The 17,641-nt window shown below is 45.9% G+C and overlaps 1 protein-coding gene across 1 annotated transcript in view; it reads left to right on the top strand.

Annotated features, from left to right (window-relative positions):
* The first annotated feature begins 868 nt into the window (after positions 1-868).
* LOC141107707 (cytochrome P450 2H2-like) overlaps positions 869-17,641 on the top strand; it is an 89,273-nt gene continuing 72,500 nt past the window's right edge. The window contains exons 1-2 of the mRNA XM_073598626.1: positions 869-1,113; positions 6,364-6,526. Coding sequence (XP_073454727.1) covers positions 934-1,113; positions 6,364-6,526 — 343 coding nt within the window. The 5' untranslated portion in view covers positions 869-933. The remainder of the gene's footprint in view (positions 1,114-6,363; positions 6,527-17,641) is intronic.

The following is a 17,641-nucleotide window of genomic DNA, read 5'->3' as shown; positions in this document are numbered from 1 at the left end:
ACAGTTCTCTGTGATCTGTTCAAAGCTTGGGATATTTTTAAAACCTAATCCTGCTTTAAACTTCTCCACAACTTTATCCCTGATCTGTCTGGTGTGTTCCTTGGCCTTCAGGATTCTGTTTGTTCACTAATGTTCTCTAACAAACCACTGAGGGCTTCACAGAACAGCTGTATTTATACTGAGATTAAATTACACACAGGTGGACTCTGTTTACTAATTAGGTGACTTCTGAAGGCAATTGGTTCTATTAGATTTTAGTTAGGGGTATCAGAGTAAAGGGGGCTGAATACAAATGCACACCACACTTTTCAGATATTTATTTGTAAAAAGTGTTGAAGACCATTTATCATTTTCCTTCCACTTCACAATTATGTGCCACTTTGTGTTGGTCTATCACATAAAATCCCAATAAAATACATTTACATTTTTGGTTGTAACATGACAAAATGTGGACAATTTCAAGGGGTATGAGTACTTTTTTAAAGGCACTGTACCTCCCGTCTGAGTGATATTATTTGTATTTAGTCAAAAAACTATTGAGAAGGCTTCAGCTGAAGAGAATATCAGGGCTCCAGGTAGACATTAGTTGAAGATAGAGACAGAATTGTCACTTAAAATGTCTGTGATTTGAAATAAATTCTTTATTTATGTTGCCTCTTCCATGCAGGTCAACTTCTGAAAAATACAATTTAAAAAAATGGATCTGCCTATTGCAAGAGTATTTCTCTTACATGCTTTTTTAAAACCTGCAGGGTTAGTAATGATTAGCATAGCTTTACAATCTGTTGCAATACGTCTGTAACTGGACTAAACTCCAACACACCCTACCTGTCCTCAAATGATAGTTGGAATGCTGCCAAACGTCAGCCCACAAATAAATACAGCAGTTCCTGGTTTGGAGGCAGTACAGGTTGTACGGAGATTGTTGTCAGGATGGCAGTGAATGTCTCAGCAACACTTCTCATCGCTTCTGCGGTCACTCTCCTGATTTACCTCATTAAATGGTGGATGAATGTAAAGAAGAAAGACTTGCCACCAGGGCCCACCCCTCTGCCACTTCTGGGGAATATTCTGCAGATTAGTACCACTGAAATGCCGCAGTCTCTGGTGAAGGTAAGAATTGTGCTGAATGTTCTATAACAATGCGCTCTTCTTGTATTCTAGGAAGAAATCTCCCATACTGTCAGGACAAAGTACAGCTCAGTTTATATCAAATTTCATATCAAGTTATATCACATTTATATCAAAATACCAAAATGATGGTGTAATAGGAAAAAATAAGCAAAGTTTAAAAATAAGCAAAGTTCTCCTAGCGTAAAAGATAAGTTCACCTTTTGACAAAAACTAGTAAATTGTGCATTTATTATTTTTTGTTTTGGGTGCCTGTAAAACATTGCACCAGTGATCAGCAGATCGCTGGTTCCATGCAGGTCTCCTGCAGATCTGTCAGTGTATTGACTTGCTCGGACCTTGTACAAGCAAGACAATACATTCTGACAGGGAGTATCAATGAACTACCACAGCGACGTGGAATGAGTGACACAGCCAGGGCATTGTTCAAAAACTTTTGACAGCTGGGGGGGGATATCCCTGCTAGTTGTCACGGTGGGGAACAGGAAGGGGGGGTTCGGGGGCCAGTCCATTCAGGAATGTGCTATGTACAGGATTCAGGAGTGCGTTACATACAGGGTGCAGGATTTAGGAGTGTGTTTCATACAGTGCAAGGTTTAGGAGTGCATTACTGAAAGAGAGCAAAGTTCAGGAATGCATTACGTACAGAATACAAGGTTCAGGAATGTGCTATGTACAGAGTGCAGGATTCAGAGGTGTATTTCGTAGAGTGCAGGATTCAGGTGTGAGTTTCGTACAGAGTGCAAGGTTCAGGAGTGCATTTTGTACAGAGTGCAAGGTACAGGAGTGCATTTCGTACAGAGTGCAGGATTCAGGGGTGCTTTTTGTACAGAGTGCAGGATTCAGGAGTGCATTTTGTACAAAGTGCAGGATTCAGGAGTGTGTTTTGTACAAAGTGCAGGATTCAGGAGTGCGTTTTGTACAGAGTACAGAATTCAGGATTGCATTTTGTACAGAGTGCAGAATTCAGGAGTGCATTTTGTACAGGGTGCAGGATTGAGGAGGGTGTTTTGTACAGACTGCAAGGTTCAGGAATGTGTTATGTACAGGGTGCAAGGTTGAGGAGTTAAACTGCAAATACACCAATTAATGAAACAAAGCACATGTTCTAAAATCTTGAATAACAGCATACAGGACTCAAAGCCGAGGCAAGAATGCAGGCATCAGATGGATAACAAATGAGTGCAGCAGAGCAGGACATGCAGCAGTGTGTACATTTAGGGCAGTCAGGCATTGGTGGGCAAGCCGGTGGGGGTATGTCCGCAATGAGAGCGAGTGCAGCTGTCAAATCCAACCTGTGATGTCAGGGATGGGTGGGGCCGATATTCATTTCAGGGGCTCTGCCCCCTTTGTCAACCAATCCGTTCATAGGGAAACAGCTGGCATTTATACAGTGCTAGCCGGGAAAAAATGGCAAGGGGCAGGACAATTGGAACTACTGTATGTGCACCCGCAGTGGTGTATAATTCAGGTTTATTATACACCGCTGTAAATGCACATGCAGTAGTTCCAATTGGTCCTGCCCCTTGCCACCTTCTTACCCAGTCAGCAATGTATAAGCTGTTTGTCTATTGACTAGATGCTTGACAAAGCCCCTGAAACGCATATCAGCCCCACCCATCTCCGACACAACAGGTTAGATTTAACATAACGCACAGAATGCAGAGGGCAGGAGTGTTATCCACAAAATGCAGGGAACAGGCATGTGTAATGCATAGTAAGAGTCATGAGTATAAAACAAACAGAGTGCAGGAGTCAGGGGTGTGTAACGCACAGTGTAAGGAGAGTGCAAAATCTCCCCCCCACAAGCAATACTCTCCCCCACTTTACCCTTTCAGCAAAAAATACCACTCCCTCTTTTCACGCTCACCCCCCCAACCCCCCCTCTCCTGTACAAATGCTCTCTCCACCTCCCAGAACAAATCCTCCCACGCAAATCCCCCCTCCCAACACAAATCTTATTCCCCCTTCTTCAGCACAAGTCCTCCTCCACCCTCCCCAAATCCCCAGTTCCAGCACTATTCCCCCCTTTTCCCTATCCTAGCACTTATCCCCACGCCCCTCAGTTCCCCCCACGGCACAAATCCCCCTCCCCCCAGTACCCCTCTCAGAATAAATCCTCTTCAACCCCCCTAATCCTCTGTCCCAGCAGAACCCCATTTCAGTACAAATCCTCTTTCCCCCTAATCCCCCTTCCCAGAACAACAAATCCCCCAAATGTATTCTCCCAGCAAAAATTCTCTTCCCCCTCAAACAACCGACCCCATCCAAATCCCTCTTCTTTCACAGATCCTTCTCCTCCCAGCATAAATCCTTATCTCTCTCCCCAGCACAAATCTTCTTCCTCCCCCCCAAATCTCCCCTCCTTCTGCGTTCCATGCTCATTTCCAGCACCACGTTAAAAATGCACTGCAGTTGTGATCTGCAGCGGGTGTCAATGTTAACTTAATGACACCCCAAACACCTGTAACAAATGCAGTCTGTTTGCCTACACCTGATCGAATTGTACAGTAACTAACACCATGTGATCCAGTTGCTGTGTGTTCTTTTAAAATAGTGCATGCAGTACTTTTGGTGTGGTCTGGCGTGATTTCAGCCCATTCAAATGAATGGGCTGAAATCGCACTGCACCTGGATCACATGTGATCAAAGAATGTACAGCTCGTTCCTGTGTGATTCATGGCGTGAACCAGCCCTGTGCCATTGCAGGGGGGCACTAGATTTGGCACCTGGGGCAATTGCACTACATCTCTTGCGGGGTGCCTGGGGTTGTCCCTTCCGTGGCAACCAGAATCTCTTTGATTTGGGGGGGAGGATATGTGCTAGGGGGGCATTTTGGGAGGGGAGAAGACTTGTGCTGGGTGGGAAGTATTTCATATTCAACCTCCTTTCTAGTACAATTTCTCTCCATTCCAAAAGTGCCCCTAGACAAATCCTTCTCCCTCACCCAAATCAGTCCATGTGAACTTTGTGTAGCGCTGGTAGATTTTTAATCTACTGCTGATAGGTAAATTTAGTGGGTTATCTGTTCATACATTGTCAGATTTGCCGCTGTTCCAGCTCGGCTGAGTTGTATGTAATTTCACACTGTGCCTGTGGGTGTCATTGTTACTATGGGCCAGTGTTGGAAAGGCAACACATTGAAGTGTATAAGTGCTCCTCTGTCCCGGAGATAACTCGGTGGAGGTGGTCCTCCGAGTTGCATTCTGGGAGAGGGTATTTATGGGAGTGACGCCATGTTTCAGGGTCCTTTTCCGTCCACCTGCTGGCCCTCCTGGCTGACAGGTATGCGCTAAGAGTACTACCTCATGGTTCTCCGATCGGGAGGCCCACGGCGCTGCGGCGTGTGGGTGGGCCCAGAGGCTTGTCTGGGGCCTACCACAGCGGCAGAGGAATGGTCCTGAGCTGTCTATCCTGTGTGAAGAAGCTGGACAACTGAGAAGATCCCAGGGGAGGATCATGCAGAGTGCTGGTCTGGAGAGGGGCCTGGTGACTCAGTTGGAGGACGTATCCTAAAGTAATCCTACCGCATAGCACTGCCGGGTTAGTTTAAAGGTCCTGGTGCTGTGTTCGTGGTTGACCAAGAACCAATACATCCCGTGGCAGAGGATCGTACGGGTTTTATTTCAATCAAGTCTGTGGCAGAGACTTTTGTTCGTGCTACGTACTGGCTGCTTAGGTTAGTGAGAGAAACCTATCCAGGCGGGCAAAGATTCAACTATACAGAGAAAGAGTATATTCAGCTACAAGTTTCAATTCCTAATGCTACATAAAGAACACTAAGAAAAGGTATTTGAGCTTCCCTGCAACTTTCCTTCTACCTCTTTCCTGCTACTTCCTTCAATTTATGTTTATTAAAGCATTGGAAAAGATACTCAAGTGTCCGGTGCCTACAGTGTATATGGTAAACTCAACGAGACCCTAGACCCGTATCCGGTGAAATAGAGGTAACGAAGGTGACGGCAACAGCCCGCTTAAACCAGAAGCTCCACCAAGAGTTATTGCTACATTTGTAAGATTGCCCCCTTCCCCATGTCCCCTTCCTCTACAAGTCTCATGTATTCATTACAGACCTCAGATCAACTGCTCACACAGAGCGGTGTGCCTCCTCCTCCTCCTGCCTGTGTATACAAAAATATCACAACAGGAGGAGGAGAGGGCAGGTTCAGTGCGCTCAGCTCTGCACTGTGTCAGAGGCAGCCGGCGGGTAGAGATGCCGGTTGTCATAAAAAGCTTTCCTTGATGCATGTGGGACTCCAGACACCCTGCACAAGCCACGGATGGCTTGTAACTGGTGCTGGCTCTAGTGCGCCCCTGCTGGATGAGTCACTGGAGCTCAGCCTTGATTCGGGGACATACATAAAATACCGGGACGGTCCAGATGAATTTAGGGACATTTGGAAGATATGTGCTAGGGACCAGTGTGGTGCACAATTTGTTGCATGGCACTGCTCCCTTTTTTTGTATTTACTTTATTTAAAGTGTACAAAATGTACACTTCAATCATTGCAATGTCCAGCAGAGAACTGCAACCGCTATTGTCTATCTGCCTGACATTGCAGTGCGATTTGGGCTGATGCGCTGCGATAAAATGCAGCATGTCTGCATTTTATCGCAGCACTAGGCTGTGTTGCAGTGTGAATGGGGCACATAGGAAACAATTGTTTCCTATGTGTCCTACGGTGACAGACGTTTTACTGTGTGGTAAAACGTCTGTCACCACGCATAATGTAAATGGGCCCTTGTATCTCCTGTTCTAGTCCCACTCTCCTCCCTCTTCCACCTGGGATTGTAACAAATACTTTATTTCTACTATTCCCAGCAGAATCTGTAGTTTCTTTTTGCCTGTTTCTGCCTCCCTTATCCCCCCTTTCCAACTGTCTCTGCCATACAAACTTTGTTTTCATTGTACTCAGCTGTCAACTCCACCTGCGCTTGGTCTGCAGTTTTTACAGCCTCTTCTCCAGTGTTCCTTCCTTTCAGCTGCAGCCCCATCAGGCTCAACAGGAACTTATTTTGTTTTTGTTTTTTCTTATTTTTGTGTTGATCTGTCACAAGAGCATATTTGGTTTTTTTTCTTGGTTTTTATACATTTCAGTTGAGCAATGGTATGTGCCTTTTTTGGCTCCATTAATAACGCATCAAGGTAAGCACATTAGGTCACATACTTACAGCTTCAGCTATTTTAGAACCTGCACAACTCTGTTTGAAAATGAAAATCTCTTTCAACAGCTACGTGAAAAGTACGGACCGGTGTATACAATTTATCTGGCCACAAATCGAGCGGTCATGCTGATTGGCTACGATGCTGTGAAGGAGGCCCTGGTTGATCACAGTGATGTGTTCAGTGACCGAGGGAATATTGGTCTATTTGAAATCTTGTTTAAGAATTTCGGTAAGATGCTAAAAACAAAATAATAATCCTTAATTACTGTCATTTTAGCTTTTTATATATGCCTATTTGATATGCTTGCACTATAAAAACACTAAAAAAATTATAATACCAAGATCATATTAAAGGCAAATTCTAGCCAAACTTAAAAATGTAACATGGTAGCACATACAGGCAGTATCGGAATCTTGTTTTTGTAGGACAATACAATCTTGTTATTGTGGAAGTTGGGGGAGGTTACAGACACCAAAAAACTGAAGCTGGTGGGCCCTAAAAATGTTTATGGGCCTATTTGAAACAAATGAAACAAATATCTCCCTGAAAATGACAGTCATCTTTCCGAAAGGAGGGATTAGGCCTCCTTGCTAGTTTCTTTTGTATAAGCATTTGCTATGTTTGGTATTTTGGTGAATAAAGGCTCTTTAGTGGATGAGTTGAGCAAAAAGGGTGTGTGATCAAGAATTCCGTTGATAATGTCTCTAGTGGGATTCATGCTGAGGACTAGGGATGGACCCAATGTTCGAGTCGAACGTGAGTTTGACTCGAACATCGGGTGTTCGTTTGTTCCCAGATCATAGTGCACTGCAGTGTTCGTTTGTTCGAGATCGCAGTGCACCTGATCCGCATGCTTTGGCCTTTCACAGTACTATCTGCTGTGAGAGCCATAATTGGTCAAAGGTGAAGTGCCTTTGGCCAATCATGGCTCAGGGGGCTAAGTCCACGCCCCATACTATATAAGGCTGTGTACTTTATGGGCGTATGTAGTGTGATACGTGGAGTAGATTGAGAGAACTGGAGCTAGATTAGGCAGGTTAGTTAGTGGCGTGCAGGCAGTTTAGTATATGTGTATGTCTGTATGTATATATATATATATATATATATATATATATATATATATATATATATATATATATATATATATATATAATTATACAGTGCACTCAGTGTATTATTATATATGCATATACCATGTAGTGTGTATATGTGTGTGTGTGTATGTGTATATATATATATATATATATATATATATATATATATATATATATATATATATATATATAGTGTACAGTATATATGCAGCGCAGTCAGTGTACAGTATACATTACAGTGTAGGCAGTGTAAAGTATATAATACAGTGCAGGCGGTGTGCAGTATATAATACAGTGTGGGCGGTGTACACAGTATGTAATACAATGTGTACAGTATATAATACACTTCAGGCGGTGTACTACTGTACTACAGTGCAGTCAGTGTACAGTATACATTACAGTGCAGGCAGTGTACAATATATAATACATTGCAGTCAGTGTACAGTATATAATACAGTGCAGGTAGTGTAAATGGAATATAATACAGTGTGTACAGTATATAATACACTTCAGGCGGTGTACGGTATATAATACAGGGCAGTTGGTGTACAGTATATAATACAGTGCAGGCAGTGTACAGTATATAATACAGTTCAGGCGGTGTACACAGTGTATACAGTATATAATACAATTCATACGGTGTACAGTATATAATGCAGTGCAGTCAGTGTACAGTATATAATACAGTGCAGGCAGTGTACACAGTATATAATACAATGTGTACAGTATATAATACACTTCAGGTGGTGTACAGTATATAATACAGTGCAATCGGTGTACAGTATATAGTATAGTGCAGGCAGTGTACAGTATATAATGCAGTGTAGTACGGTGTGAAAAACAAAATCCCCATCATGTCCGGAAGACCATGAAGGAGAGGCAGATGCTCACAGGCCACTAAAAGAGGGCAAGCAGCCTCTGTGTCTACAGTGAAAAGTGGTGGTCGCAGACATGAAGCATACTCTGCAGGCGGGGTACACTTGTCCTTTTTTTCTGCTGCTGGCCATGCTATTGAGCCACAACATGCAGAAGAGTTGGTGGAGTGGATAACTAAGCCGTCCTCATCCTCCTCATTCTCTGTCACCCAGGCTCATACTAGTTTGCCTTCCAATGCAGCTGCAAACGTAGACTATTCCACTGACTCCTTGTCCACAGTTACTCCTTTCGTAAGAAAAACAAAAAGGGGGACACCCTTACACCTCATGCCACTTAGTAGGTAACAGGGGCGGATCCAGGGGGGGGGCAACGGGGCAATTGCCCCCTCCGAAAAAAATGCAGGTGAGTGTCACTGTCACTGTGAGAGAGCCGCCGGGTGGCTCTGTGAGTAAAAGAGCCGCCGGGCGGCTCCGTGAGAGAGAGAGAGCCGCTGGGCAGCTCTGTGAGAGAGAGAGCCGCTGGGCGGCTCTGTGAGTAAAAGAGTCGCCGGGCGGCTCCGTGAGAGAGAGAGAGCCGCTGGGCGGCTCCGTGAGTAAAAGAGCCGCCGGGCGGCTCCGTGAGAGGGAGAGCCGCTGGGCGGCTCCGTGAGTAAAAGAGCCGCTGGGCGGCTCTGTGAGTAAAAGAGCCGCTGAGCGGCTCCGTGAGTAAAAGAGCCGCCGGGCGGCTCCGTGAGAGAGAGAGCCGCTGGGCGGCTCTGTGAGTAAAAGAGCCGCTGGGCGGCTCTGTGAGTAAAAGAGCCGCCGGGCGGCTCCATAGGTGACAGAGCCACCGCTGACGTGTTTGTGAGCGGCTGCTGGCCAATCAGGGAGCAGGCGGGCGGGGGAGCAGAGAGATGACATCATCTCTCACCGCCCGCCCTGCATCCCTGCAGTTCCCCCCCCACCATGCAGGCAGCTGCGGCAGCAGAGAGATTACATCATCTCTCTGCTGCCTGTCTCTGGGACACAAGAGACCACCTTAGCAGGTGGCAAGTGACAATCTGCATCTGGTGACAGGCGATATGGCACGTGACAATCTGCAACATGTGGCAGGCGACGTGGCAAGTGACATGCAAGTGACAATCCGCAAACGTGGCAGGCGACGTGGCAAGTGACAATCCGCATCTGGTGACAAGCGACGTGGCAAGTGACAATCCGCAACATGTGGCAGGCGACGTGGCAAGTGACAATCTGCATCTGGTGACAGGCGACGTGGCAAGTGACAATCCGCAACATGTGGCAGGCGACGTGGCAAGTGACAATCTGCATCTGGTGACAGGCGACGTGGCAAGTGACAATCCGCAACATGTGGCAGGTGACGTGGCAAGTGACAATCTGCATCTGGTGACAGGTGACGTGGCAAGTGACAATCCGCAACATGTGGCAGGCGACGTGGCAAGTGACAATCTGCATCTGGTGACAGGTGACGTGGCAAGTGACAATCCGCAACATGTGGCAGGCGACGTGGCAAGTGACAATATGCATCTGGTGACAGGTGACGTGGCAAGTTACACACTCGGGGCTCCCACTGATTCTGCATTATGGTGAGTTAAACTATTTAATTTTTTATAACAATGTAATAATAGTAATAATGCGCTTCAATCATCCTGACACCATAACAACCATGGTGCCGTGATGATTGAAGCGCCAACACCAGCCATTTACCCGATAGATGTACCCCAAAAAAATATATTTTCTGGCAGTGCCCCTCCCGAGACTAGACTCTGGATCCGCCCCTGGTAGGTAATACTCACTCACCCAGTGCCACTCCTCACATAAAGAGGCTACATCCGTAGCCAGATCAAGGCATACAAAAAAGATAATATTCCAGGGAGAATCATAAGAAAAAAATGACCTCCCTGGAACAAAGACAGCTACTGTGGATATAGAGGGCAATAATGGGAGAGTAGGTAAAATACAAAATTTATTAAAATATCAAATATTAAAATTACACAACAGTATGCTCCTGTAAAAGGGATTTAAATGGAGCCGGTCCTACATACATCAATAAAGGGCATAACAGATGCATGGTAACATGTGGTACGCCCATAAACCAGACACATAGACAATAGACATACAATGACATACAAATAACACATACGGTGCAGGCGCCTAAGTTACCACAGATGTACAGGATCCCTCATGGCAAAAACACCAGTAAAAAAAATTGAAAAAACAAAATGAACCAATTACAGAGGGATACTGTGCATGCGTGGCCCCCGGGGTGACGGAGGACTAATAGGTAAGGTTACCAAGGGATAAACTGCTTCACAAGAAGTTATTATTCTGTAGAGTCTCCACAGAGTACTAGTAGTTCTTACTGAATGGAATGAAGAAAAATCAAAACGTGTACTTGCATGCGCATGCTCAAAGCATTTCATTCAAAAAGGTCCATTTCAGAAGATAGATAAATAAATAAAATAGAGTCCAGAGATCTCTAACAGAATATATTCAGATAAAAGTGAATCAATGGTCACACACTGCTTTGATGACTGCTGCCAAATGATAAAAGCCTTAGCCGGGATGAGGTAGGTAGTGGTAATTTAAATCTGCCTTTAGCTGAAAATGAGTATCAGCTACCAATGGCTCAATGTCCATTGCTGTGGGCTAACCCAGAATTTACGGTACATTCATACCCAGGCTGTGCAGATCATATGTTGCAAGAGACCAATGCAAATATGCAAGTTTAAACAGATGCTGGTTTTGGTTACGTTACTGTCCTCTTTACTAATACAGGACTGTTGTACTGGACTGTTGGTCACAATCTCCTGCACTTCCGCAACGGCAAGCCGGCTCCATAGCATCTCCGACCGTCATAGGGAGATTCAGCCACAAGCGCTCTTTGGATCGTGCAACATGATGTACTTGCGTGTTGGCTGGCACACAGCTAATTTATTTAATCAGGCTGTAGCAATAACATATGGCAGGTCACAAGATATAAGAAACAAATAGCTCCGCGCTTAGGTAATAAAGGAACTGCAGCCCCCCCCCAGCACAGAATAACACCTAAGTGAAATTCTAAATAATGTAGAGTCCCAATTTGGGGCGATCGGCGCTGTTCCACTAAACCCCGTCTGATGTGCAGAAACTAGTAAGGTGTATAAAATAAATAAATGAACAAATAAATAAATAGTGAGAACTGAAATAAATTATTAAATATATAGGAAAAGTAAAATTTCAAACGTGTGGGAGAAACATTATTAGTGTGTATGTAGAAAAAGCCCACAAATATATAAAGTGCAATGTGTGTTATCACCTTACTAAAATAGAGGTGATCCAGACAAAATAAGATAAATGAGTATAAAGATAGTGGTAAGATTACCAAAAATCTTAAAAAATTCCTAAATAAAAAACCAGTGTAATAGGGCGTACACACGGTCGGACTTTGTTCAGACATTCCGACAACAAAATCCTAGGATTTTTTCCGACGGATGTTGGCTCAAACTTGTCTTGCATACACACGGTCACACAAAGTTGTCGGAAAATCCAATCGTTCTGAACGCGGTGACGTAAAACACGTATGTTGGGACTATAAACGGGGCAGTGGCCAATAGCTTTCATCTCTTTATTTATTCTGAGCATGCGTGGCACTTTGTCCGTCGGATTTGTGTACACACGATCGGAATTTCCGACAACGGATTTTGTTGTCGGAAAATTTTATCTCCTGCTCTCCAACTTTGTGTGTCGGAAAATCCGATGGAAAATGTCCAATGGAGGCCACACACGGTCGGAATTTCCGACAACACGCTCCGATCGGACATTTTCCATCGGAAAATCCGATCGTGTGTACGGGGCATAAATGTGTACATCAAAAAGTGCTAAAACATATAAATGAGAACCATATGTTCATACGTGCACATAAAAGTGTTTGAAAATTGATTTTAGATCATCAGTCCATAAAAATGTCCCAAAAAGAAAAAAAGGGAAGAAAGTCCATAGAACATTCTTCTTAAAGTGCAATAATAAGTTTCTTCAGACATCTAACAGTACTCTTGATGAGATAAAACTCTTCCAGCCTTCCAAAGGACCCCCCTATGTGCCCTCACTCACCGGAAGAATTCACCCCTGCAGGTCACACCCTGGCAGGTCACAACCTCACCGGTAGCAGTTCCATCTAAGAAAATTCAATTTTCCTTTTCAAAAGTCCCCGCCTCCCATTTGGATTGGGAGATCACTGTAGCGGAGCCTGCAAGCCGTGATTACGTCGACGCGTTTTGCAACATCATGTCACGTAGCTTCAAGTGAAGCAGTTTATCTCTTGGTAACCTTACCTATTAGTCCTCCGTCACCCCGGGGGCCACGCATGCACAGTATCCCTCTGTAATTGGTTCATTTTGTTTTTTCAATTTTTTTTACTGGTATTTTTGCCATGAGGGATCCTGTACATCCGTGGTTACTTAGGCGCCTGCACCGTATGTGTTATTTGTATGTCATTGTATGTCTATTGTCTATGTGTCTGGTTTATGGGCAATCCACATGTTACCATGCATCTGTTATGCCCTTTTATGTAGGACCGGCTCCATTTAAATCCCTTTTATAGGAGCATACTGTTGTGTAATTTTAATATTTGATTTTTCAATAAATTTTGTATTTTATCATTAGCATTATTGCCCTCTACATCCACAGTAGCTGTCTTTGTTCCAGGGAGGTCATTTTTTTCTTATGATTCTCCCTGGAATATTATCATTTTTGTACTCCTTTCGTAAGCACCACCATCATGCACAGAAGAGTCACCAGAATTATTCCACCATAGTGTCGGGTACATGCTGCTGGAGGATGCGCAGCAATTTGAAGGCTCCGATGTTGGTTCCCAGGATGAGGAAGGGAATAACGTGAGCCCAGAGAGAGGGGGTGCCACAGAAGAACAAGAAACTAGCAGTCATGTTCCCCCAGCTGCAGTATACTGCCAAATTTGCACCAGTGACAAGGAGGGAGGGGATGATGAGGTCACTGACTATACTTGGGTGCCTGAGAGAGAGGGGAGGAAAGTGAGAAGGAGAAGAAAGCACAGCTCCAATGAGGCAGGATGTCCTCCAGGAGCCAGCTTAAGGGCAGCCACCCTATTGCATCAAACCACAGAGCTCCACAGGTGCAGGGCGCTGCTGATTCCCCAGTGACTTCCAAAAGTTCATTGGTGTGGGCTTTTTTCGACACGTGCAGTAGATCGCACCGTTGCTGTTTGCAATCTATGTCTGAAGCGGATCAAGCGTGGCCAGAACAGCACCCGCTTGGGTGCCACATGCTTGACAAGACATATGACGACCTGCCATGCAGTCCGTTGGCAACAGCACCTGAAAGACCCATATCATAAAAAAGGCAGACTTCTCCTTGCTCCTCATCTGGGATCTAAACCTTTACTATACCTCAAGTCCTCTCAAAAGCCTGCACTGAGAGGAATGAAGGTATAGCAATAGGTGCTACAAGTACTTGCAGCCAATCTGCTAGCAGTACACCACCAGTTAATATGAGCAGGCAAATTTCGCTACCCCAGTTGCTGAACTGCAAAAAAATAGTGTCCCAGCCATCCACATGCTCAGCGTCTAAATGCTAGCTTGACCAAATTGCTAGCATTACAACTGCTGCCTTTTCAGCTGGTAGACTCTGCCTCCTTTTGTGAATTTGTGGAATGTGCTGTACCACAGTGGCAGGTTCCAAATGTACATTTTTTTTCATGTAAGACTATTCCAGCTCTCTACCATCATGTGGAAGGCAATGTTTTGGCCTCGTTGGACAGAGCGGTCAGCAGCAAGGTTCTTATTACCTCTGACTCATGGTCCAGCAGGCATGGTCAGGGATGTTCTGTGTTGGAGCTTGTTCTGCCACCACACCTCCAAAAGCTGGTGATGATTCTGCCACATCTGTCTGCTCCACCCACAATGGTGTCACTAAGGGGGGCCAGAGGGGGCTCTGATGCCCCCAACATTGTGCCCCACCATGTGCCCCCCAATTGAAACACCGTTTTGTTTCTTTAATGTATCGGGTGTCCCGCATCTTGCTTGGGTCGCCGCAAGTGGACACAAGCTCTCCTGAGAGGCAGAGCATCCTGTCAGCTCCTGCGGGGGATTTCTCCCCCTCCCTCTGCTCACTGACACTCTGCAATATGCAAGAGCCGCTCGCACAACCACAGACAGCGATCTACTCCCTCCCCCTGCATCCTCATTGGCAGGGAGGAGGGCGACTTCAGGAAGGACGGACTCCACCAGCACAGGGGCGGGCAAGCCTCCCATTTCTGTATTTCAGTGACAGTAAAAAAGCAGACTGACTTCTCCATGGACCTGTGGGTGAGTGCACACTGCAGTACACTGTAATAAACAAACTGTCCTTATCTCGATCTCCCTTCCTTCTCTCCCCCATCTGTCTCCCTCCCCCCTCCTGTTCTTGCAAGACCTTCACAAAGTTAGATAGTACGGATTTCTTTCCTGCAGCCACAGATTGCAGGAAAGAAATTTGCATAATTCCCCCCATCAGCACAGTCAGTGCTGACAGGGGAATCCCTTCCACTGAACAATTGTATTCTACCACAAACAGTGATTATCACTAGCAACCACTAGCGATAATCATAAGAGAATCCGGTAGACTGGTTGTACCCAATTTGATCGATCAACTTGGTACATTCAGTCTGCTCATTGATGGTTTAAGGGCCAGTTCACACTGGTGCGCTGTGCGAGATCGCATGTGATTCGCACTGCACTGCAAATCACATGCGATGTCCATACAATGCAAATTCAGCCATACAGATAGTATGGCTGAAATCACATCGCATTCGGACTAAACTTGTACAGGACCTGCTGTGCCCAAAACAGCCTCACCTGTGCCCAATACTGCCTCACCTTGCCCACCTATGCCCAATGCAGCATGACCTGTGCCCAATGCAGCGTGACCTGCCTGTGCCCAATGCAGCATGACCTGCCTGTGCCCAATGCAGCGTGACCTGCCTGTGCCCAATGCAGCGTGTCCAGTGCCCAATGCAGCCTCACTTGTGCTCAATGTGGCCTGCCTGTTCCCAATGCAGCATGGCCTGCCGTGCCAAATACAGCCTCACCTGTGCCCACCTGTGCCCAATGCAGCCTCACCTGTGCCCAATGCTGCCTCACCTGTGCTCAATGCAGCCTCACCTGTGCCCACCTGTGCCCAATGCAGCCTCACCTGTGCCCAATATAGCGTGATCCGTGCACAATGCAGCCTCACCTGTGCAGAGAAAGAGGTGAGCCAGTGGCAGAACTACCGGGGAGGATGAGAAATGCATATTGCAGCCCTCAAATGGCTGTTGGTGAGTGTGGGGCTGCCTCAGAGTGGGGGGCGAGCACCGCCCACACGGTCCCCCAGCCAGGGGAAGTGAAGAGAGGAAGAGGTGAGCTGTCCGTACGAGCAGAGAGCTGTAAGAGCTTTCATTTGAATTTCCTGTGTTCCCGGAGCTCCCCGTCACATAACCCCACCTCTTGGCCCGGTGCCTTTGATGACGTCACATGTACCGCATTGGACCGGCGTTCTGTCTATCAAAGGCACCGGGCCAAGAGGTGGGGCTATGTGACGGTGAGCCCTGGAAACACAGGAAATTCTAATGAACGCTCTTACAGCTGAGCTCTCTGCTCGTATGGACAGCTTGCCTCTTCCTCTTCTCACTTCCCCTGGCTGGGGGACCCCCGGCAGTATGCATTCCTCATCCTCCCCACGGGCCCCTCTCGGCTGCGGCCCCCATAGCGACCGCGTGGCTCGCTATGGTGGTAGTTCCGACACTGCCTGGGAGGTTACCATTTCCTGGTGCTGGACAACGTGTTTCTGAGTCTTCGTTCGATCAGAAGAAGAGCGGTGGAGAACGTGGCCAGCTGACCGATGCCTTTAAACTAATTTTAGTCCTCAGCTCCCAGGGCTGATAAGTTCAAGCAACCATCGGCAGCATCTGCATTGTATGGTGCAGGAATATCTAGGGTCAAGAGCAAACTTGGAGACCTGTCCAACAGACCATCCACTGGGTTACTGTGTCTTGAGGATGGACCACTGGCTAGAACTTGCTCAATATGCAATTGAGCTACTGGCCTGTCCTGCATCCAGCATGCTTTCTGAATGGACATTCAGTGCTGCTGGAGGGTTTGTAATGGATCAAAGAGTGCGCCTGTCCACAGACTCCGTTGATAGGCTCACATTTATAAAAATGAATCAGTCCTGGATCAGCAGCTATCAAGCCCCTGATGCTGATGTAACTGATTGAATTTGCTAGGGATCTGGGATCCCTTGAAGACTGCCTATGCTGTCTATCCTATTCCTGAATCTTGATGATGCTAGCTTCCAACAATATTTTTGGTTTAGGGCACCACCAACACCCAAGGCCCAATTTTTCTGCACCTGTTTAACTAGGGCATGTAATTTCAATTATTGAAAAATTTTTAACAGCAGGGCCCATTCCTGCGCCCAACAAGAGTAACTGCCGTTTTAACATCTAGCGACCCATCTGCACCTCTGATTCCCATTATGTTTTTGGAGGTATTAGGATCTCGTAAGGCCCTGGCTAACAACTTGCCTTATTTATCTCCAGCCTCATAATATATCTTTTTTCTAAAAAACAGGAGGCATTTTGTTTTGATGTCTAGGTTTAGTTGTAATTTTTTCCTTACCTCTAGGAGATCTGCGGCTGAGGACTCTGACAGAGATTGCTTGTGCTTTGTCTCTAGGTGGGAGATTAACTTTGTCCGTCTGTTAGTTTCAGCCTCCTGTAGTCTTTTGCGATGCGTATCAAATCGCCTCTGATTACGTATTTATGGGCCACCCAAACCATTAGGGGGTCTGCTCCTGGGGTCTCATTTGAATGAAAAAATCCTTGAGCTTGGCTGTGATTTTGGGTAGCAACTCTAGGTCCGTCAGGAGTGACGCGTTCAGTCTCCAGGAGGCTGTGTTGGCTTTAGGAGTGATCCCCACTATTGTCAAGGATATGAGTGCATGGTCTTATATGGACTGAATTCCTATCTTAGCCTCTGTTACCCTGGTTAGATCCCTTTGGGATATAAACAGGTGATCAATACGGGAATAGCGGTTGTGTGGGATGGAGTGGAAAAAGTATAGTCTTTATCAGTTGGATGGAGGAATCGCCATGTGTCAATTATATGTAAGGAGCGTAGTAGCAGTTTAATTTTTTTGAGTATCTTGTAGGTGATGCAAGTTTTTCCTGTTGAGGTGTCCATCAAGGGGTTGAGTGGGATGTTAAAATCCCCTCCTAGAATTAGGCAGCCAAATGTAAAGCCAGCAAGCGCACGTATCATGCGCTGACAAAAATTTACATGTGCTGAATTGGGGAAATAGACATTTTCAAGGGTAATTGGGGAACCTGCGTATGTGCCTTT

Source organism: Aquarana catesbeiana, linkage group LG09, assembly GCF_042186555.1.
Source record: "Aquarana catesbeiana isolate 2022-GZ linkage group LG09, ASM4218655v1, whole genome shotgun sequence".
Taxonomy (NCBI): Eukaryota; Metazoa; Chordata; class Amphibia; order Anura; family Ranidae; genus Aquarana; species Aquarana catesbeiana.
Note: the sequence above shows the minus strand (reverse complement) of the source record. Positions and strands in the feature narration are given on the sequence as shown.